A 23,018-nucleotide genomic window follows, 5' to 3' on the forward strand; every position below is an offset into this window, starting at 1 on the left:
CTTGCACAGACATTGTGAGCACTAATTAATTAATGTTTGCAAAGTAGTTGGGAGTTAGGATTAAACACGTGGCTAGGCATGCAGTCATTTTCACTGGGATCTTTTTCATGGTTATGTAACGTGCACCACTCATGCCATCATAGCTAAAAAGCCTCTTCTTTTATAATTAAATGCCACTGCACCAGTAGTTACTAATATTTGAGATCTGAATATAGTAGAGCGAAATATCTCTGAATGAATTGAATTGTCTGAGGGAAAGCCGTATGTGCTGCATCTGATTAAGTTGCTGTCAGAAGCAGGCAGCTGATGGATGGTGCCCATTCTTGCTAATGTTTCATGCACAGACATACAAGAAGAACCTGTACTTATTGAAGAAATGTGTCCCTCCTCAAGGTTGGCAGGACGTTTTCTGTCCTGCAGGATTCACTGACTTACTAGTGCAAATGTAAAAACCGAAAGAGTTGTCTATCGTTTAGCAGCAATTTGTATTTGATTTCTGACTTCTCTGCTATAATGTGGTTCCATTGCTCATTGTATAGAGATCTTCAAACACTAAAATTCTTCCATTCTAATGCAACATTTTCAGGGATTTTTTCTTTATTATGTGTTTTGAACATTAAACGTTATCCTTCAGACTTTATTCCCATTGCTTAGGTGATCTGGTTTATTTACGTTGCAGTTATTATTGTATCAGCAATGCATAGATAGAGTTGGGTGGGAATATTCTGATAGAACTTCTGTTTGAAAATGCTGATTCATCAAAAGCAAAACATAAGTGGCAGAAGTGTTGATTTCAGTGAATTTGCATTTAGAAGAGATTTTTGGAATAAAACAGTTTGATTTTACTTTTGACATTTCTTTTTTGTTACAAAATTTCTTTTATTTCATATTATAAAACACATTTAAAAAATTAAACGTCAAACAAAATGGAACATTTAAATCTTTCTTTCTTTCTTACATTTCAAAATTCCAAGAAAATAATTGTTTTTTTGTTCCATTCCGGACTGGAAAAAAAATTGTCATGGAATTTCCCACAAAATGGAAAATCCAGTTCCCACCCCGCTCTTGATACAGCATTGTTAATAGGAAACAAGATATCCCTGCATGTGAGAGTTGAGTTGCCCAGTGATTGAAAGCTATGGGGAACTCTGACAGTTTCTCGCTATTTGCTCAGGGAGCCTCCATCTTTAAACCAGAATAGTATATAAAGAGACTTAATCTTATGGGCTTCTACTGAAAACAAAACAACCTCACACCTGAATGCTCTTGTGATGTCATTGTTAAAAACCATTGTGAAATGTCCCAAAGCACTTGACAAAATCTCTTGCATACCTCACGCTGGGTAAGTCTCACACAGACTCTCTTACAAAAGTAATCACATCTGTCGATTCTGTGTCAAGAACTATTGGCAGACCATAGATATTTTTAAGCCCACGTCCAGACTAACCCGCGGCATCGGCGGGTTAAAATCGATTGCTCGGGGATCGATATATCGCGTCTAGTCTGGACGCGATGTATCGATCCCCGAGCGCGCTTACATCGATTCCGGAACTCCATCAACCCGGAGTTCCGGAATCGACACGGAGAGCCGCGGACATCGATGCCGCGCCATCTGGACGGGTGAGTACCTCGATTTTAGAAATTCGACTTCAGCTACGTTATTCACGTAGCTGAAGTTGCGTATCTAAAATCGATTTTAATACCCTAGTCTGGACGTGGCCTAAGAGTGGTGTGTTCTTAAGAAACAGGACCAGAGGTTAAGTTTCCTGATCTCAAGTACATTCATGGGTATTACTCTTTGGCAGAGTCATACCACAGGCTTTGGACTTGGCAGAGTGGCTTCCAGTAAAAATGTTCATGTGCATTGTTTGCTGAACAGAAATGAAATGGCTGGACATTGACTTTCAGGTAGATTAATATTGTGAAGTGCCCTTCCTCTGCTTAGAGGGGGCCAGTTAGTGGAGAAAAACTAAAGTTATTCCTTTTTTTAAATATGTACAAATTATGCTTAAGAAAACGGTTAAAGAACACATTTAGCTTGTATACGTAAGTTAAAAACATTGCTAACAATATGAAAAACACAGTAATAAAAAAAGAATAGTAAGAGTGGATTGGACACCTGTAAAATGCATATTTGGTGCTTCTTAGGGAGCTTTGTAATAATTCTTTCTTCATCTAACTCAGAGGTGGGCAAACTACAGCCTGGGAGCTGCATCCAGCCCTTCAAATGTTTAAATCCGGCCCTCAACTCCTGCCAGGGAGTGGGATCCAGGGCTTTCCCCACTCCACGTGTGCCATGGCTCTGTATGGCTTGTGGAAGCAGCAGCGTGTCCCCCTTCCTATGCATAGGGGCAGCCAGGGGTCTCCACACACTGCTCACTCCCCAAGTGCCATCCCATTGGCCTGCACTTCTTACCCTCTCTAGCACCCCGACCACCTGTCCTGATCCCCCTCCCACTCTCCGAACCCCTTGGTGCCACGCTTCTGCACCCCAGAGCCTGCACTCCCAGCCCTCACCACCCCTCCCATCCGCACTCCAACCCTCTGCCCCAGGCAGGAGCCCCCTCCTGCACTCTGAACTCCAAATTTCTGGCCCCGTCCCACAGCCTGCACCCCGAGCCAGAGCCCTCACACACTCCTGCACTCCAGCTCCCAATTTCATGAGCATTCATGGCCCATCATACAATTTCTATACCTAGATGTGGCCCTCGGGCCAAAAAGTTTGCCCTCCCTTGATCTAACCCAATCAACAAAAGTCACACTGCTTTACAAAAATATAGTAGAAATTTGGCTGGGTTCCATTCTACTGTTTAAATAAATGCTGCTATATACACAACACTGTATATTTTAAAAAATGTGTCTACTATGGAGAGAAAACTAAAAAGTGTTTATGCATAAACATATTCTGGAGATTACACTTTATGAACGGACTACATTGATTGCCAAGTGCATTATAATTATTTATACAACTAGTGTCTCTAAATGGTTTTAAGCCTTTCTATATTTTAATTTAAGAGAAGACATCTTATTTTCAAAAGATAGAGGGTCACATCTTCATTCAAGCACAACCCTCCCAGAAGAAATCTTGTATCGGGGAGCTGAGGCAGGGAAAAGAAAGCAGAGTGATCTGTATAAGCACTTCAAAGATAACCTGAAGAACAATCTCAAAGAAGTCAAGCAAATGACTCAGAACAGGGTTCATTCTTTCCTGAGTGCTGGCTGGTGAGTCTTACCCACATGCTCAGGATTTAGCTGATCGCCATATTTGGGGTCGGGAAGGAATTTTCCTCCAGGGCAGATTGGCAGAGGCCCTGGAGGTTTTTCGCCTTCCTCTGCAGCGTGGGGCCTGGGTCACTTGCTGGTGGATTATCTGCAGCTTGAGGTCTTCAAACCACAATTTGAAGACTTCAATAACTCGGACATAGGTTAGGGGTTTGTTATAGAAGTGGATGGGTAGGGTTCTGTGGCTGCTTTGTGCATGGGGTCAGACTAGATGATCACATTGGTCCCTTCTGACCCTAAAGTCTATGAGTCTATGTCCATCAGCTGAGGATCTGGCCTATAAAAGAGAGAGTCTTTATTCCCAAAGTGAAGTTAGGGGCAGCTCCTCAGCTGGAATAAATCAGGTATATAAAGACACAAATAAAATTACAAATAGTGACTAGTTATCAAAACAAAACAGTAAAATATTGTCCAAGGCACAGATTGGTTACCAATATTGTGCTATAATGCCTCAAATTAAATCAAAGGTGTTGGATGTTACTTCTTATTTGTGTTACCTTTCAGTCCTAAGGACAATATTTCCTAGCTGCTGGGGCCCAATGAAACAGTAAGGTTTTTATTGTTTTCCTTTACAAATAAATACATTTTAGATAAAAGCAACACACATCTAATCCATATCTCCTACTAGATGTGTGTTGTGTGACTTTTGTTTTAGGATTGCATGGTGGTTCGGAATGTGGACAGTAAACTGTTGCATGATTTTCATGGCAGCATTGCAAACTTATCACATAATTTTGGGATAGCCAGGCAGAACTGAGAAAACATGGAATAGTGATGGGTGTGTTGTATTATACATATTTTTATGCACGGTAGGTACTATATTGTATACAGTAAACACACTGTCTAGAGGAGAGAAAATAGGGAGAAGAATTGTTTCTCTCAGAAAAAGTGACAAATGGAATCTTTCTAAAAGTGTCTTGGTTCCGTCAAAATAATTTTTAAGGATCGATGTGGCTGAATATGTAAGATGCTCTAGTTTTCTCTGATGTTTAAATTAAGCAACTATTTTATTCTCATACTTTCTTCTGCAAACCAAAAAATAATGGCAGGGCATCATCCCAAGAACTAGCACCATTGCGTTATACATTTTTATATTAATTTCCAACAAAACCATTGGTGCTTCTCTTTTCAGCTTTTGCTCTTGGCTTTGAAATGCATCCCTTGGCATTACCTACAAGTTCTCCCGTAGAGCAACTGTGAAAGACGTGGCATGTTCAGGGTCCTTAACTTCCTCCGCATCTTCATTTTGGGGGACATCCTTTTGCTTCATTACCATCTAAACTAACTTTTCTCTGTTCTTTTGAAAAGGAGAACTTCTGAGTTTTGTAAGCTCAGAACCCAACTTTATTTTAATCAGTTGATCTGTTCTTACTGACTTTCATTTTTCCCCAGGAGGAGTACAGAGCAGAAGGCATCAGCTGGCACAACATAGACTATATAGATAATTCTGGTTGTATAAATCTTATCAGCAAGAAACCAACAGGACTGCTCCACCTGCTGGATGAGGAAAGCAAGTGAGTATGAACCATTTCTGAAAGTCACAATGACTGCGGTCGTGTGTTCACCAAACTCCAAAGGCTCGCATTGTCTTACCCAAATTATGTGTGCGCTAGGCAGAAGAAGAAAACAATCTGCAAGGTTACTGTTGGTGGAAGCTACAAGCTTTTGAGCTACACAGAGCTTTTTCTCAGGTTGCCATGGAGGAAAGTTAAATGAGAGAGAGAGAGAGACAGAGATATCCTTCTTACCTCATCCAGTATTGTTAAAGGGAAATGTTGGAAATTCTTTTCTTCAGTATTTGCTTAGAGTGCAGTCACACAATTATTTATGCTGAAGTCTTCTCTTTCTTGGTAATATTTGCCAAAAAGATACCTAACACACTAATCGCTATTTCTCCTTATTTATGATTTCAGTGCCCTCCTAATTTTTTTTAATCTAAGTGCTTGCATCTAACAGGGTAATGCAAACAGTGCAGAATTTTTTTTAAAAAAATTTAAACTATGAACTAAAAATGTTACTTATATCAAGAGGCTCCCCATCATAGGGAAGAACAGCTAAGGTTACCTTTACTTCTGTTCTGTTCTTTCTTCCAGGTCTGTGTCTCAGGGCATGTCTACACAGTGACATGTAGGAAAGTTAAGATGAATTAACTAAAGGTGTGAACTTATGGAATATTAGTTAAAGTGCATTAACTGCCTGTGTGGATGTGCTCATTCAGAAGTAAAGTGGCCTTAGTTTGCTTCTAAAGTGAATTAGTGTATGTCTACATTTAAACTGCTACAGCAGCACAGCTGCAGCATTCTCCCATCACTGAGGTTAATCCATCTCCCCAAGAGGCAATAGCTAGGTCAACAGACAAATTACTCATCGACCTAGTGCCGTCTACATGGGTGTCAGGTTGCCTTAGCTGCGTTGCATGGGACTGTGGATTTTTCACACCCCTGAGCGATGATAGCTGGGTCATCTTAACTTTTTAGAGCAAATCTGGCCTTAGTCTATAGCAAACTAAGGCTCCTTACTTTTGAATGAGAGCATCCACACAGGGATGTAATGTGTTTTAATTAATGCTCAATAAATGCATACCCTTTGGCTTGGTCTATACTTAAACCGCTACAGTGGCACACCTGCTGAGCTTCAGTGTAGACACTCGCTACAGCAACAGAAGGGGTTCTCCCATCACTGTCGTTAAACTGCCTTCCCAAGAGGCAATATCTAGAAGAATTCTTCTATTGATTTAGTGCTGTCTGTGCTGGTAGTTAGATTGGCTTAGTGACATCTTTCAGAGGTGTCCATACCCCTGAGAGACATAGCTATTCCGATGTAACTTTTCAGTGTAGACCAGCTATTAGTTACTTTGGCTCAGCTTCCCAGGTAGACAAGCTCACAAACTTGTCGGAATTTTGGCCTAAATCCTCTGAATTTAATTATCTAGGCTCATGGGCAAGAAGTCTCCAGTAGGATCTTCTGGCAAAATTCCTCCTTAATAATTCTGTTGATGGCAGGTGGGGAGAGTTTATTCCCTTCTCTGGAATAAGCCACAAGCCTGCTCTCAAACCTGGTGGCTCCCTAGCAACCTACAGTGGGCTCCCCAGTACCAGGGCAGTGCAGCTCCATTGCATCTGTGCTTCCAGGGACCTCCCCCAACCCTTTTTTCCCCAGTGACCCTAGGGAGTCCTGCAGTAAAAGTGAATACAGCAGTAGGCTTGTATTAACTTTTCCAAGGACTTTCTCCAGAGCCTCAGGAGGGGATGAAGGGTTTCCCAGCCTGCCGAGTCTCCGCAGCTTCTCTCAGAATGGAACCCCAGACCACAGAGCACCGCCAGAGGCCCCAAAAAGTTGGGGAGACAGTACAACAAAGATAAATGATTCCCTCCGTGTAAGAAAAGAAAGATCTGCCTGCTGAGGGTTCCCCCATACAGAGATATGGAGGAGAGCAGTCCAGGGCAGTATTTTTTTTTAACCACAGATTAATTTGAATTTTATTTTTTTAAGAGAGATTTTAATTCAGTTTCTGATAAAGCTTTAAAATATGGACAAAGGCCCTTTCAGTTGCAAGCAATTAATACACAAAGTTCAAGGGGCAGTGAATTGACATTTTGCTGTGAAAAAACCATGGGCTTGATTCTTCTGTCCATTTATAATAGTGTACATCAGGAGTAACTTCACTGAAATCAATAATATTGATGTAGAACTGGTGTGGGGTGAAATTGGGCCATGTGATTTTATTTACACACCTCTGTGAACTTTTTTAAAAATGCCCTCTTATTGAGACCTGTAAAAAAGCTTAAATACTGAAGTTATGTATGCAGTTAAAATAGCCCATTTCTAGATGGGTGAATATGCGATATATTTGTGTTCTGTGCATTTTGAGTCACAAGGCTGAAGACAAATATGTCTGACCTTTAGATAACTGTAGGTATCTAAATAATCATGCTACTATGAATATATTATTACAAATAGTTATGTGTATGACTACACTTTTGCAATTGATTCATTCTAGACCCAGTTAGCTGTACTAGATATCTGTAGTTGGAAGCTTCATCAAATGTATTTAGTGTGTATTTATATGCAGGTATATGTTGGCATGCATATATTGCCAAATGCAGCTCAGTAGTGGGAGTAATATCTGTAAGCACAGAAAAGAGAAAAGCAGAATGTTCCCTCTTACAGTTTATGGTCTGTCAGCAAGAGTGTGTTGTTTTTTTCTTTGACTTCACAGCTACCTTAATTTGTTCCCCTTTTTATCCAGTTTTCCACAAGCCACAAACCAAACGCTACTGGACAAGTTTAAGCGTCAGCATGAGGGGAATTCTTACATTGAATTTCCAGCCGTGATGGAGCCGGCTTTTATCATAAATCACTATGCTGGAAAAGTGAAATACGGAGTGAAGGTCAGTCACAACAGCTGTTCACTAGCATTTGTCAGTTAAAATGCATTCTAGCTATGACTGGGTACCCATTACCCAAGACTGCAGCGTGGATGAGTGAAAATTAACTCTGTTTTATTGTCTGGTAGAGTTCAGATAAGATTTTTTGTATGGCAGCAGTGGTCTGAATGTAAAACCACGGCACGTTGCTGAACTAGGTGTTGGTGTGAAGGAGGTAGGCACAAGTAGGGAATGTCAGGCATGGGTGCCAAATTCAAGGCAGACTGTCAGGAAATAAGGCACAGACCCCAGATTGGTTGTGTGTTCTATAATTAGATTTCACCAACCAAGTAACAAGCATGAACTCCTCAGACACTGTAACAGCCTTACCATGGAATCGCAGACAGTCCCCTAGGCTAGGGCATTCTGGTCTAACCTTACCACCCTAGGCAAGCCTGCCTCTGTGATTAGAGGGTCCCTTACACCAAAAATCACAATATGCAGGTTATTCCCAGTCCCAAAGGGCTAGTCACTTGCCCCAAGTCAATTGTACCTAGGGTTGTCAACCCTCCAGGATTGTCCTGGAGTCTCCAGGAATCGAAGATTAAACTTTAATTAAAGGTTTTCATGTGATGAAACCTCCCAGGAATACATCCAACCAAAATTGGCAACCCTCATTGTACATTTGATCTCTCACTGAAGACAACACTTGTAGCCAGTCCTTTAATAAACTAGCTAACGATTTATTAACTAGGAAAAGGAAATAAGAGTTCTTCATGAGCTTAAAGCGGGTAACACCCACAAATGAGTTTCAGCTTTAGATTCAAAAAGATAATAGAAACTTCAGTAATAAGCAAACTCCATATGTCCTGTAGGCTAACCCAGGCAAAACAGCTCGGGGGTGGGAGGGCAGGCTTTTGCTAGTGATTCTGGCCCCTTTAGAGTCCAAGCAGCAAGAAGAACCCAGTTTCTCCTTGTCAGGGATTTTTATCCCTTTCTCCCTAGAGCCCAAGCTGATGGGAGGAGTTCGTCCACAGGTCTCTTCTTCCTGGAGGGGGTGAAGAGTTCAGTTAACAAAGTCTTTGTTTTTTTAATGTCTCACCATGGCTCATTTGGTTTCACAGATTTTGTCGTTAGGCAGGACCCAACATCTTTTGTAGGAAGCCAGCATTTGAATTAGAGAAGGATTCTTTCCTGTTTGATGAATGGTTACAGAGGTTTACAATGCCTTATAACATGGGGTACAGATAAGGGAGACATATAATACATGCAGAATCCTACAAATTATTCATAAAGTCTAAACACCAAACATATTCTTACAACTCTAATATCTAGCTCAACAATACTAACATACGGGTGAGCCAGACTGGTTTCCAGCTGTGCATTTTGTCAATGTTCAGTGAGGCCTGGGGCCTTGGCATGAGCTGGCACCTGGTCTGCCAGCATTACAGGGGGCAAAGGATTTATACAGTTTATTGTGGATGAAAGTGTAAAGTTTCAAACAATGTTTTTAATAAATTTAAAATGACAATAACCAGAACCTTTTAAACATAAGCATAGCCCAACAGAGCAGCCACACCTTCTTTCTGTATGGTCGCCCTCCTTGTACTGCTTCTTCCCATCCATACTCTTGGTTGTCTTCCATTTTGTGTCATGGATAGCTTTCCACTCCAAACATGCAAGGACTCACATACATGCTTAGCTGTACACACTGTCTTTTACTGGAGCCTAAGATTGCACATTCAGCAGGATTACCCAGTGCATAAAACTAAACAGGTGCGTAAATCTTCACAGATTTGGGGCTGTAGATAGTAAATTCTTTGGGATAATAACTGGGATTTGTATTTTTCTGTATGGTGCCCACCTTGCTTAGCATCACATACATCAGCAGTTCTAAACCTTTTCTATACTGGGACTCTCATCCTAGTTAGCCAGGATCCCTCCCCCGTTAGTAACTGGTAACCTGTTCACTAGCCCCCCAGGTTGAGAACTCTTGGAACAGATGATAATATTTAAAGTTGCCAAACAGTATTATGGCACTGAAAGGGAAATTCCTTTGAATTCTTGCAAAGAAACCCAGATCTACAGTGCAGTGTGGACGCTGAAGCATGGACTTAGATACACTGAGTCCACAAGCCCAGATCCCACAGACCCGCGCTTATTGTATACTGCAGACATACCCACAGACAGCCTTTGAAACACCAAAAGATACAACGTGCAATATGTTCCTTGTTGCAACTTTCTCTCCAAGTTCCTTGTCTAAAGCTCTAAATTGATAGCTGTCAAGTTAAAATAATTATTCTGCTGGAGCAATGCCTTGTAAACTTAGTTAACTGACTCAAACTCCATGCAAACTGAGTGCCTGTGTGTAGAATTAACTTGGATTTGCATGGTATCACCAGAGTTTGGGGGTCATGGTTTCTCCAGATTACAGACGGTATATTGTTTATGGCTCATATACTAGCAATACAAGACCAAATGCATTTTCTTTGCCTTTAGTCATTTTACTATTAAATAACTACAACTGGGATTTTCACAGGTGTCTAAGGGAGTTAGGAGTCCAGCTCGCTGAGGCATGTTTAAAAATCTTATGCTAATTATTTTAAACTTGACCCCATTGACATTCATGTCACTAAAAGTATTGGTCCAGATCTCTGATTGCTGTTTGGCACCTGACCCAGCTCGTGTGGGAGACTACGTAGGTGCTATAGTGTTTAACAATGTACCAAAAAATCACATTAAAGAGTATTAAGTTTGTGGAGTCAAGCACCAGCTTTTAAAATGTCTGTTTTATTAGAAGTGTGTTGAACTGAGAATTTTCATTAAATTGTCTTGCTTTTGAAAGCTGTCACATGCAGAAGAACAGTGAGGACAGTATAAATAAAAGTTGTCATATTACAAGAATAGTCAAGCCCTTTTTTCTTTCTCACTAGGATTTCCGGGAGAAAAACACAGATCATATGCGGCCAGACATTGTAGCTCTCCTAAGAAGCAGCAAGAACGCCTTTATCTGTGGGATGATAGGGATTGATCCAGTGGCTGTGTTCCGCTGGGCAGTCCTCAGAGCTTTTTTCAGGGCTATGGTTGGTTTTAGGGAGGCTGGAAAACGATACACTGAGAAGAAAACTGGTGAGTAACAGATATTGGGATCCCACCTCTGTACATCTATGAATCTTAACTATATATAATAAACACATACACAGTATGTCCCTGACATCTGAGTTCAGTATGATTAAAATGTTATTGTATCTAATTTACACATATGCTCCTCTTCTTAATAATGTGTCCAAAAACTGGTGAATTGAATGGCAAGATTTCCGACTAAAGAAAAGTGCGGTACTTTACGTGTTGAATAACAAATGCAATGGACCCTTAGCAATTTATGATGAAGGATTTTCATTCTGATGTTGTTTTACCTTTTCTGTAGGATTCATTTTTATGGAAATGTACATGATTTAAATGGAAGCTTAAAATTATGAAGCAAAAAAGAGAATACTTTGATTCTTTAACTCATATTTCTTTCACTGTTAACATAAAGTCTGAAAACACAGAAAATAGAATTCTGCTCTGTAATTTTTCAGACTGTTCACCCTTTAAGCCGAAAGAGAGATTGTTCTCCTGTCTAGCACAAATTCATAGCTGTGCGGTCAGCTAGAACGACCTACCCTCCCTCATGCAGAACAGGGAGGGCAGTAAATTAAATGAAAGTAATGGTGCATCATCATGCTGTGGCAGGCAATACTTGGCTGTGCTTGTAGAACATTTCTCTGCATAAAGCTATTCCTGAATGACAGGTGCAAGCTATTACTATTAATTTCTGGGCACAAGAGGGCTTGAAATTCACAACAAAGCTAGAACATCAGCAGGGAAATATCAGTACAAAGTTAAAATTAAGCATTGAAATAATTCTGATGATTTCGAGCTTGAAATGTTAATAGATTTGCATTAATAGAGTGAACGAATCAAGGAAAAATCGTATAATTATGAGAATCCACCCATTTAGAATAAGTTTCTCTGCTCAGTGAGAATAACATCAGACCCTTGGATCAAATCCCAAGAATAACAAGAAACAAAACAAGCCTTCAGCTGTTCAGAAGAGTGAGGAAAAGCCAGCCCTAGACAGAATAATTGGAAAGACACTTCTGACAAATGAACCTGAGACTTTTCTTATATAACAGTACAAGGTTGAGATTGTGAAAGTTCCTTGATGACCATTGTAATGCTGGGAGGTAGAGAGGAGAGAAGTTTTACTTGTAAAGCTCCCATCATGCATTGCATGAGAGCAGCAGTTTTCTTGAGACCTTATGCCTACGGGAGGGGGGAAAAAATCCCTAGAAATCTAGTTCTTTGAAGAGATGTTCCTGCCTTTCGCTCGTACGTTGTGGGGTGTGGTTTGTTGTTTCTTTTTTAAATCTAGCTGATTCACGAATCCCAGCTGGATAGCTGGCTGGGCTATAGAGTGCTCTCCAAGGAAAAATAATAATAAAAATGCAAACTCTCTGACAGCAAGAGCTATTGCTAACCCTGCCCTGCTAATTTCAAGCCCTGCTTCACCCTCTGTCTTCTGTAGTCACATCTGCCATGTTAGTGTCCCTAGCAGTTAGCTTTCTGATTTCTCACTTTTTAGATTGGATCAGCAACTGACTAAAATTAGACATATCAAAGAAAATCTGTGAGGTTTTCAGACAATTCTGTGATTTTTATTTTTTTTTCTTATGTCAGGACTAATTAGTATATGGTTTCAGTTGAAACAGCTTCTTAACCTCTTTCAGGATACAGTCCTATAGTCCAATCTGTCTTGTGCCCTTTGCATGACCACTCAAAAATGTCTCACTCCATTTTGTTTTGTGCTTGTAACATTTATTCTTCAGATAAAATAATTCCACTGATATCAAGAAGACAGAGTGAGCCTTAAACTCCTTGAGTGCCCAAAATCGTTTGCATCTCAATTTTTCCAAGGGACACATTTTAAAAATGTAATCAAATAATGACTGAAGTAGTTTGAGAAATAATGATGACAAACATGCCAACTTTAAGAAAGCAGAACTAAAGAAAGAGGTCACCTAAAGCCAGATTTCCAGTATTAACAGTAAAATGCAGTTTAAAGCATCTGTGTGGAGGAAATGTCACAATCTGTTATCTTATCATACCTATGTAGTCAATATGTTATCCAGTATACACTAGCATTGCTGTCACCTATTACATAGGGTAGCAAAGAACTTTCACATGGCAGCAGAAGCAGCATCAGTCATTCAGTTTATATTGCGTAGATGGTTAGTATGAAGAATAAATGATGATGTGGGCTAGTGCATTTTACATTTTTATTAATTTTTTTGGAGTTACATTATTTAGGTATAAAGAACAGGAGTACTTGTGGCACCTTAGAGACTAACAAATTTATTTGAGCATAAGCTTCAATGGGCTACAACCCACTTCTTCGGATGCATGGAATGGAATATATATTGAGGATATATATATACACATACAGAGAGCATGAAAAGGTGGGAGTTGTCTTACCAACTCTGAGAGGCCAATTAAGTAAAGAAAAAAAACTTTTGAAGTGATAATCAAGATAGCCCAGTACAGACAGTTTGATAAGAAGTGTAAGGTTCCTGGGTTCACCCTTGCAACAAAGCCCGATGCCAACTCTGTTCACATATCTATTCAAGTGACATCTTCATAGGACCTAATCACATCAGGAGCTCATTCACCCGCACATCTGCCAATGTGATATATGCCATCATGTGCCAGCAATGCCCTTCTGCCATGTACATTGGCCAAACTGGACAGTCTCTATGCAAAAGAATTAATGGACACAAGTCTGACATCAGGAATCATAACACTCAAAAAGCAGTAGGAGAACACTTTAACCTGTCTGGTCATTCAATGACAGACCTGCGGGTGGCAATTTTGCAACAGAAAAACTTCAAAAACAGACTCCAAGGAGAAACTGCTGAGCTGGAATTGATATGCAAACTAGATACAATCACCTTAGGTTTGAATAGGGCCTGGGAATGGCTGAGCCATTACAAACATTGAATCTATCTCCCCTTGTAAGTATTCTCACACTTCTTGTCAAACTGTCTGTACTGGGCTATCTTGATTATCACTTCAGAAGTTTTTTTTCCTTACTTAATTGGCCTCTCAGAGTTGGTAAGACAACTCCCACCTTTTCACGCTCTCTGTATGTGTATATATATCTCCTCAATATATGTTCTATTCCATGCATCCGAAGAAGTGGGCTGTAGCCCACGAAAGCTTATGCTCAAATAAATTTGTTAGTCTTTAAGGTGCCACAAGTACTCCTGTTCTTTTTGCGGATACAGACTAACACAGCTGCTTTTCTGAAACCTGTCATTATTTAGGTATGTAACTATTGCTAATAGAAAAATATATTGCGAATAGGTACAGCATGTTATGGGACCCTGATCTCAGCTGGGGCCTATAGGCAGTGTCCTAATATGAAGTGATGCTAGACCCTTCGGTTAAACTATAGTGTCAGTGTTCTTTCCTGGGGAGGGAGTGGTTGCCTAGTATTGTTGTGCCCGTTGTTACAATTGCTAACACTAAGAGCTAAATAATGTCTTTCCCTCCATATGTGAAGTAAGTCTCCCTTTGCCAAGAATACTTTTATGCATAGAAGTTTACTTTTCTAAAAACAAAGTTCTGTTTTTCTCTTTTTTTTTAATTAACTTTTAAAAATTATTCCAGCATAGAGCATGTCAGTGGCACTGTCTATTGTGGTGGCCACTTAACATCCTTAGAATGATAGACTAGATAAGCTTTGTGGCTGCCACTTTGAGAACACACTAGTGTGGTCCCTAGGGACTGATTTACATGATAGTATGGATATTGAAAGCTTTTGTAACTAGCACTCTACCTCCCATTCAGTTATCCAAACTCTAGCTACAGTTTGGCTTGAACTTCTCCATAACCCAGTCGGTGTCTCAAAAAAGTATCCCAAATGGCATTGTGTGTTAGAACAGGTATAACTGAATGTCCGGCATGGGGTACTGGCTTATATATTTGATATCTTAGTTTTGTACATTAGTCTCCAGAACACTGAGAACTTTGTTCTGAGGCATACTTGATTAGCGGATGCTGGTGCCTATCGACTGCTATGTGACATAATACACAATTATCACAATCTGATAATCTAATTAACATACACCTCTACCCCAATATAACGCTGTCCTTGGGAGCCAAAAAATCTTACCGTGTTATAGGTGAAACTGCGCTATATCGAACTCGCTTTGATCCGCTGGAGTGCGCGCGCACACACACACCCTCCCCCCCGCCCCTCAGAGCACTGCTTTACCGTGTTATATCCGAATTCGTATTATATCGGGTCGCGTTATATCGGGGTAGAGATGTACCTACAGCAACTATTCTCTGGGAATTGTTCGCGGAGCCACTCAAATTTTAGGCCCTAAAGTTTACCTATCTTGATAGTCGTCCTATAAAATAGCACATATTTCTAAAGATTGCATATGTTTGGGGTTTTTTTTAACCAAACCTTTCTAGGTTTTAATTAGCATGAGCTAAATGCATCTGGTGCAGCTGGAGTTGGAACTCATCATACAATAAAAATTTGCTTTTGCCCCTGCCCTCCTTGTACATTAATACCTAATAACACCCCACACTAGCGCATATTCTGCTCAGTTTTAAACATTGTTAAGAAAAGCTAGGTGTCTTAGGGCTTGTCTACACTTACCGGAGGATCGAAGCTGTGGTGATCAATGCATCAGCAGTCGATTTAGCGAGTCTGCTAAGTCGACCACTGAGCTTTCTCCCACTAATTCCTGTTCTCCACCTCATGGATAAGAGTAAGGGGAGTCAGTGAAAGAGCATCTCCTGTCAACATCATGTAGTGTGGACCCTGTAGTTAAGTAGATCTAAGCTACATTGATTTGAGATACACTATTCATGTAACTCAAATTGTGTAGCTTAGATTGACTTTTCTCTTTGGTGTAGACAAGGCCTTATAAACTCCCTTATAGCCCTCTCTGACCCTGCTGTGATTGATCTGAAGGTACAGTTGCAAAGCAGTTTTAAAGGATGTCTGAAAAAGCTGCGTATTTTCGTTGGAGCTTATTTTTTTTTCAGTGTTTTTAGGCCAAAAGTCTATTTGCTTTCCTTTTCCCTTTGTGAAGGCCTATTTGAGTTATGCTAGCCATACAAAAATCTCAATCCTATGTGCAGTAGACTTTCCAAAACCCAGTTTGTTTTTTTTCCTTTCCTTCATTCTGTATCTTCCTTTCTTTGTGCCAGTGGTGTCCTGAAGCAGTGTGAACATTTCTGTGCTGTGCTTTCAATAGACTAGTGTTGGATAAATGAATCTACTCTTCACTGCTACCTTTTGGAGCTTTTCTTACTGCACTTTTTATATTCTTGTAGTATAGCTTTTAGTGATGTTGTGTTTATAACTGTGAGATATGTAGAAGCAGAGCAATGTAACTGTCTGAATTTTGTTGGATATGTTTCTCTTCTGGCCCAATAGGTGTTTCTTACGGTGCTGCCAACTCTTTTTAATTTGAAAACTTAGATCAGACTGGGTAAAATATCGATAGTTGAGGGGGGTAGCTCTTTGAATTGCTAGTTTTATAATTGAGCTTTCTCTGTGGGATAACAAGAAACTGAAGTTAAATTCTAAAAGAAAAGCTCACATTTGGGTTTGATTTTCTTGAATCGAAATGAACTTGATTAAAGGCACATTGTCAAGCTTTTATGAAGCAAAGTTGTCTGATTTTTTTGTAATCTGGTGATAAATATCCTCTAGATCAGTGGTTCTCAACCCTTGGCCCGTGGGCCGCTTGTGGCCCAATCAGCACACAGCTGTGGCCCATGTGACACAGAAGGAGTATTGGATGCGGCCCACAATGGTAAATAGGTTGAGAACTACTGCTCTAGATTAATTTATTCCACATAAAACATAATAATGAATGACTCGTTGCCGACAAATTTAAAAAGAAGTGTCTCTGTTTTGAGATGACTTACACAAATCCAGTGATGGAAGCCAGTCATCCACAGCTTCCTCTTTGGTTTTCTCTGTTTTGAGCAAGTTGGATGTGAACATAGATCCTAGCTCTGATAAAGGATTTATGTGTCTGACTTTATGCTCTCATGCTCGCTCTGATGGCTCTGCAATAGCATTCAACTAACAAGCACTATTCCCAGTGCTGTGCCCATTGCTGCTGACATAAATGATGATGCTGGTTTGCAGGCAGTGAAGCAAGCAAAAGAAAGCCATGCTGACTTTTGTTGAATTAGCAACGTTATAAACCAAAAAAGAAGAAAATGAATGTTTGCTGAATAGAAAAAGGCAAAAATGGTGGTAAAAAAAAATTGGTCTTCAGGCTTCCAAATGGACAGTACAAAAATGGTGTTACTAACATTAGAAAAACAATAGTTGACAGTGTTCCTCTAAAGTGTTCAGATCACTCTTTGTTGATAGTGTAAAGCATCAGCCTTGAATGCTAGGCTTAATATATCATGCTGACATAAGGTAACTTCAGTGCCTCATTACTCTTCAAATGAAGCATGACATGTCCCACAGTAATTCCCTTTTAGATGGTAACTGGAAGGAGCTTCCTGTTACAATGTAATACCTGTATAACTTTTTTCCAGGTTACATTTATTATGAAATTATCAGAGAATTATCCTGTATGCCCACACATAGATGTCCACCGTAACTTCTGACATGAACTCCCAGAGTCTGTCAGCTAAACTCAGTATGTCTGAAATCTCCCTATTCTCAGCCCTAAGGAAGGCTAAGCATACCCCCTCTCCTCTTACTTATGTAAAGTAACTCCTGTTTCAATTTAAATTGCAAATATCTGGATAAAATAGGGTTAACAGTATGTGGAGCAGGTCAGAATTTGAGGTGGCTGTGCTTGTGAATATATGGGTGAGGAGTTCTGAAATCAGTAGCTAACCTCGGCTGAACTGAAGCAGAAGGATTTATCGTACTGTAGCTAATAAAACAGAGATTTGCATAATCACTACTTTTTAAAGGTTACCTTGCAGTGATTATCCAGATGATTGTGCTCTGGCCAATCAATGTGCTGGAATTTATATACTATTCAGTTCACAAGAAATAACCCTATAGTCACCATGCAAATCAGACCCCCCCACCCGTCAGAGTGCAAGGAAATGTGTAACTGTGAGTGGATGCCTGCAGAGATGTGGGTCAGTACATTTGCAGTGTCCTTGGACTCTGGACTGAGATAATTATGTCCATGACTGTGTGTGATGTGTCATGATACTTTATCGTGAGGGAACTGAAGTTAACCTGTGTCAGTGCTGTGCATTTTCATAACTGCTGCAAATAGCCTAGTTATGGTCCATAAACAGAAAGGAAGTGCAACTTTTGAACAATTCTTGTATTACATGAGCAGTTGGCAGCATTGTTCTTTACTCTTTCCTGATTTCTGCTTATATAATCTTTCTCTTCTCTCCATTTTTTGTTTTTATTTTGCTTCCCAAGGGCATGATGATGCAGTGCCATGTGCGGTTTTGAAAAGTGTGGATAGTTTTAGCTTTCTACATCACCCAGTCCATCAGAGGAGCTTAGAGATCCTGCAGAGATGCAAGGAGGAGAAGTACAGTAAGGCTCCATATCCCACCATCCTCTCTGACATGACACTCACACATCAGGAAATGGAAACCAGGAGCATTCTGGGTATCAAGGGGGAAAAGAAACATGCAAAGAAACTTCCAGTGCAGCCCAATGAGAGCATCATAATCAATTGCAGGAAACCTTACGGAAAGGATTTTAGCCCTTTCCTACTAGAAATTCTTAGCTAGAGTTTTGTTCTATAGAGATCTGGATGGAATAGACTCGCTGGATCGCCTGTTCTTATTAATGAATTGTTTAAAAAAAAAATCCAGTAAATATCCATGTTTGTTTAATTATACATGGAACCATTTTACTAATGGTTTCACAGGTTGCTCTCCTAAATAAGACAGTATTCTGAACTTAGTAACACTTTTCATGCCATTAATTTTTAGTGTTACTACTATCACACCTAAAGCAAGTTTAGAACCAGTAGGAATATTTCTAGTGTGAGTTAATATAGCTAGGATTTTACTTCAAGCTTTCTTCAGGATTCAGTCCCTTTCTTTTTTTTTTTACAGCTTTATTTATATGTCAGACTTTAAAAATAACTGTGTTTGGAGAAAGTGCCTATGTCGTTTCAAAGGCTTTCATTTAAATGTGAGGAATTGTTATGCTAGAAGACCCCTTTACAGAATGGGTGGGCAGAGATGCACTTGGTCTCCATTTCCTTGTCCTTACTCCTCTGTTTGTTACATAATAAACTAGTCCTGCATGAACAAACAGGCCTTCCTGCCTGTATTACTAATTATTATGGCTGGACTCCTATTGTAGGAGGAGAAGGGAGTCCAGCAGCATGGAACATAACATCACCTGCCACAAAGAATAGCGCATGGAGATTCAGTGTTATAACAATGTAAAGGGCCTGCCGCAAGATGCCACGATACTAGTTCACTCTTTAAACTGCTCTGTATATCATTTAACTTTAAAGTTCAGATGCGCATACAGTTGCAAGCGCTTCAAAAATGGAACATGCAATAATCTAATGTCAAAATTTGCCTTGTTGCCTGTGGAGAGGTGATCAAGTTTTAAAGGTGAATTAAAAAAATTAAATATTTTTGCTATCTGTATTTACAAAAGGCTTAAGTCTTATGCCATTGTATTCCTTCTTCATTTTGTATAAATAAAGTTTACAGAGATGGAGCATTACTGTAAACAAGTCTTAATAAAGGCACACTTTCCATCTAAGGCATAGACTTTAAAATGCCTGTAAGATGTGCCTAAACAGAACGTCAAAAGGCTTGTTTCCACATTGTAGAAATATGCATGGTAAGTACAGTATTTTTGTGTTAGCACTTTAGAGACTTCTAAAGTCAAGCACATCTTTCTGAACAGACTTCTTTCCATGTGCTCCTTGCAATGTCTAGCACTGGGAAAGTTAAGGAAGGGTTTTCATTCTTAACATAGGCCTTGTCTACACTAGACTGTTTTCCTTTATCTTCCACCACCAACGGGGAAATCTTAAGAAAAAGTCTAATGTAGACATAGCCTCTAGAATTTCACAGTCAATATACTTCTAAGTAACACTTACAGATAATTACATAGCTCTCAATAGTTTATTTCTAGTGTAAGTAAAGCAATTGGAATCCAGTTTAAGATTTGCAAGTTAGTTTAGCTATATGAGCAAGTTATTTATGGTTCGTTAAAAAACGGGGCGAAACCCATACAGCACAGAATATTTTTTAACTATGACCTATAATTCAGTGTAAAAATAATATGATGCAAGCCCAACGGTGTTAAACTTAAATTCATTCTTGCCACTGGCGAAGCCTTGTAATCTTTTTCCCTGCAAGAAATCCATCTTTGGTTGAGAAGGTGGAACATGTGATCTCTGTTACAGTTGCTGATGTTTTGTGACTTGGCCAAGAGCAGATGGTCTGGCAAACAAGTAGTTCATGCAGATTAGCTGCTTCTGTATTTGGGTCTCTTGCATATCCAAGTATGTGCTGCTATTGGTCAGTTCCTAGAACTTTTTCTTTAAAATAGGTAGAGTCCAAACCCATTAATTATTTGATGCTTGGGAGTTAGATTTTGCTAGATCCATTCAGTTGCTAGCCTTGAGGCATGTATTCCCAAGTTTTAGAAGAGCCTGTATGCTCACCATTGGTACTACTTGGACTTGGCTTTTCCTGGAAGTTGAATAAAGTTACATCACCTTGATTTCTGAAAAATGGATTGTTTGGTAGAAATGTCTTTCTTTTGAATTGTAAGCATCAGTTCCAATCACAAGTGTAAATTAAAAAAGTTATTTAACCAGTGGATTCGTTTGTGAATCCAAATTCCCCTAGGGTGGTAATATTACTTACTGTTCTAGCTATTTGGCCAAGTTACTAATGGTCACCTTTTCATTATTGCACAGTGTGATGTGCATTGTGCTTAGTATCACAGGGGTAGCTGTGTTAGTCTGGATCTGTAAAAGCAGCAAAGAATCCTGTGACGCCTTATAGACAGTATAGTCTATAAGGTGCCACAGGATTCTTTGCTGCTTTTACTGTGCTTAGCTGTCTCTGAGTCAAAGGCAGGAGCTCTGTTGGTTAATGTTCCTATATAGTGGGTAGAAAGTATAGTGTCCACAATTCTTCCCAAAAGCATAAAAATATAGACATTAGACATAGAAAAGACAAATTAGACAAATCAGTCCAGCCCTTGAAAGGACTAGCGTTGAAGTAGGGGAAATGAGTCCTCAGAGGGAAGGGAGTTTTAGACAATAGTCGTATTTACAACCACAGTTTGGGTTAACTGTTCAATCTGCATCTGCCCTGTGGATGGAGAAGCACCCAAGTTCCAGATCCTTTGTTTGGAGAGTAATTGTTTATACAATTCATGAATAAATTTTCCATGGTCAGAGTATTTGGTGGCAGGGGGAGGGGAGCACAAGCAAATCAATGGGTTAAATTAAAAATAGCTATCCTTTGTTCCCAAAAGCCCCTCTGTTCCCCGCCCAGTAGAAACAGCACTGCACTAAGACTATAGCTTTACCTAATATTTTGGGGGGATGTAGAGCTCTAAGCATTTGCTCTTCATCTGGTAATATGTATTTCTTAACTCAGCTTGCACTCATCTCGTGTAATTTATTTTTACAGTTGCAAGTGACAGATCTTTGGATTAGTAGACTGCTTGGAGTACGAGACACTTACTAGACACCTATTATATAAGCTCCAATGTAGTTTTAAGTTGATCCTCAAATAAAAATGTTCTTTTCTTGATTTATGTAAGGCCAAGCTACAGCAGCATTTTGATACAATCTTATCTTCATAATTTCAGCATCTCATAAAATATTCCACTCTGTGGATATTACATTTCTGGTAATTATAATCTTATAATTCTCATTTTTAGTTCATGCTGCAGTTATAGGATAAACAAGTCACTAAATAAACAAAAATCAGTATTCCAATGAAAGGTCACTATTCAAGAGAGACCCACTGGTTATGAAAGATTCCAACCAAAATAGAATATAATAGATTTTCCCCATATGTTTATAGGGAAAAATCAAGACATTTATACGATACATCAAGTGAGAACCCAGTCAGTGGACATCAAGATATTATCTGCTTAATTAATGAAGTAAATAAATAATTTAAAATTGATCTATGAGCCTTCAGTACTGTAAACATGGTGACATACACAGCCTGCTGTCCTGCAGGGTTGACTCTATCCTTAGGCAAATTTCCATCTACTGGGCAGTTATTTTATTGGTAGTTCCTTGTCAGTTTTGGACAGTGTAAAATCATAGTAAATCTGCATCCGACGAAGTGGGTATTCACCCACGAAAGCTCATGCTCCAAAATGTCTGTTAGTTTATAAGGTGCCACAGGACTCTTTGCTGCTTTTACAGATCCAGACTAACACGGCTACCCCTCTGACAGTAAATCTGTAAACATCTTTGGAGATTTAAGAATGTGGTGCAATCAATGGCCAACATACAGTAAAGGTACCTACAAGAAAAGGGTGAGGTGCACTCATAATTGATTTAAAAGGCTGTTTGTGTTGCATCACTTTTTCCAGTATCCTACATGTGAACACCTTGTTGGACAATAGGATTCAGTCACTCAGCAGGAATCTGGGAGAGAAAAAGACCAGTGTATCATGTTCTATTATAAAAGCACCAGTCCACCCATTTCTAATGTCTCCTATCATTTCTTACTGGAAGCATGGCACAGATGTCTGAGTTGTCTTCCAGCTCTGCCTCTTCCAGCCCTTCTCTGCAGAAGTGAGAAGAAAATAAGAACCTCAAGAGAGAAGAAAAAAAGTCGAGGAAGGCTCTGTGTCCCAGATGTTGGTAGGTGTGTTTGAAGGCCTCTGGGAAAATTTCCTTCCCTTTGCCTGCCTCTCACATCTCAGATCTTGGGTTTGCTGTGGAAGCCAGAACCAGAGCTCCTTTTCTCAGGAGGAAGTTGCTGTTGCTGTACATCCCTGCAAAGTTACAGTTCTCCAGTGCAGATCTAACATTGCTTTCCACCCCCTGTCCCTTTCTCAGCAAGACAAGCTACAGTGTGATATGTTTTCTTTGCCTTCTGCTGAAGAGGCTTATTCCACATATCACTACAGATAATAGTTGCAATTTAGGCCCTTGCACTTCGTCTGGCTGGAGCAAGATGGGGTCCTGTAGGCAGGAATTTGTGACTCTAAGACCTGCTGGAACACTACATCTCTGATTCCTGCTCTAAGGGAATGGAGCTGGACCTTCCTTGCCCTGGAAACTACTCTTTTTCTCATGTTTCTTTATGGGGAGAAGTCTGCAGAGTTTGCTTTTC

General features: G+C 39.8%; 1 protein-coding gene across 6 annotated transcripts in view; it reads left to right on the top strand.

Annotated features, from left to right (window-relative positions):
* The window catches only part of MYO9A (myosin IXA), a 566,016-nt gene that overhangs the window by 448,841 nt on the left and 94,157 nt on the right, over positions 1–23,018 (top strand). For 5 of the 6 annotated variants that reach the window (XM_050968015.1, XM_050968016.1, XM_050968017.1 and 2 more), the window contains 4 exons: positions 4,675–4,796; positions 7,532–7,673; positions 10,583–10,778; positions 18,136–18,255. In XM_050968015.1, coding sequence (XP_050823972.1) covers positions 4,675–4,796; positions 7,532–7,673; positions 10,583–10,778; positions 18,136–18,255 — 580 coding nt within the window. The remainder of the gene's footprint in view (positions 1–4,674; positions 4,797–7,531; positions 7,674–10,582; positions 10,779–18,135; positions 18,256–23,018) is intronic. The other variant, XM_050968019.1, reaches the window with a different exon arrangement.

This window comes from Gopherus flavomarginatus, chromosome 9, assembly GCF_025201925.1.
Source record: "Gopherus flavomarginatus isolate rGopFla2 chromosome 9, rGopFla2.mat.asm, whole genome shotgun sequence".
Classification (NCBI taxonomy): Eukaryota; Metazoa; Chordata; order Testudines; family Testudinidae; genus Gopherus; species Gopherus flavomarginatus.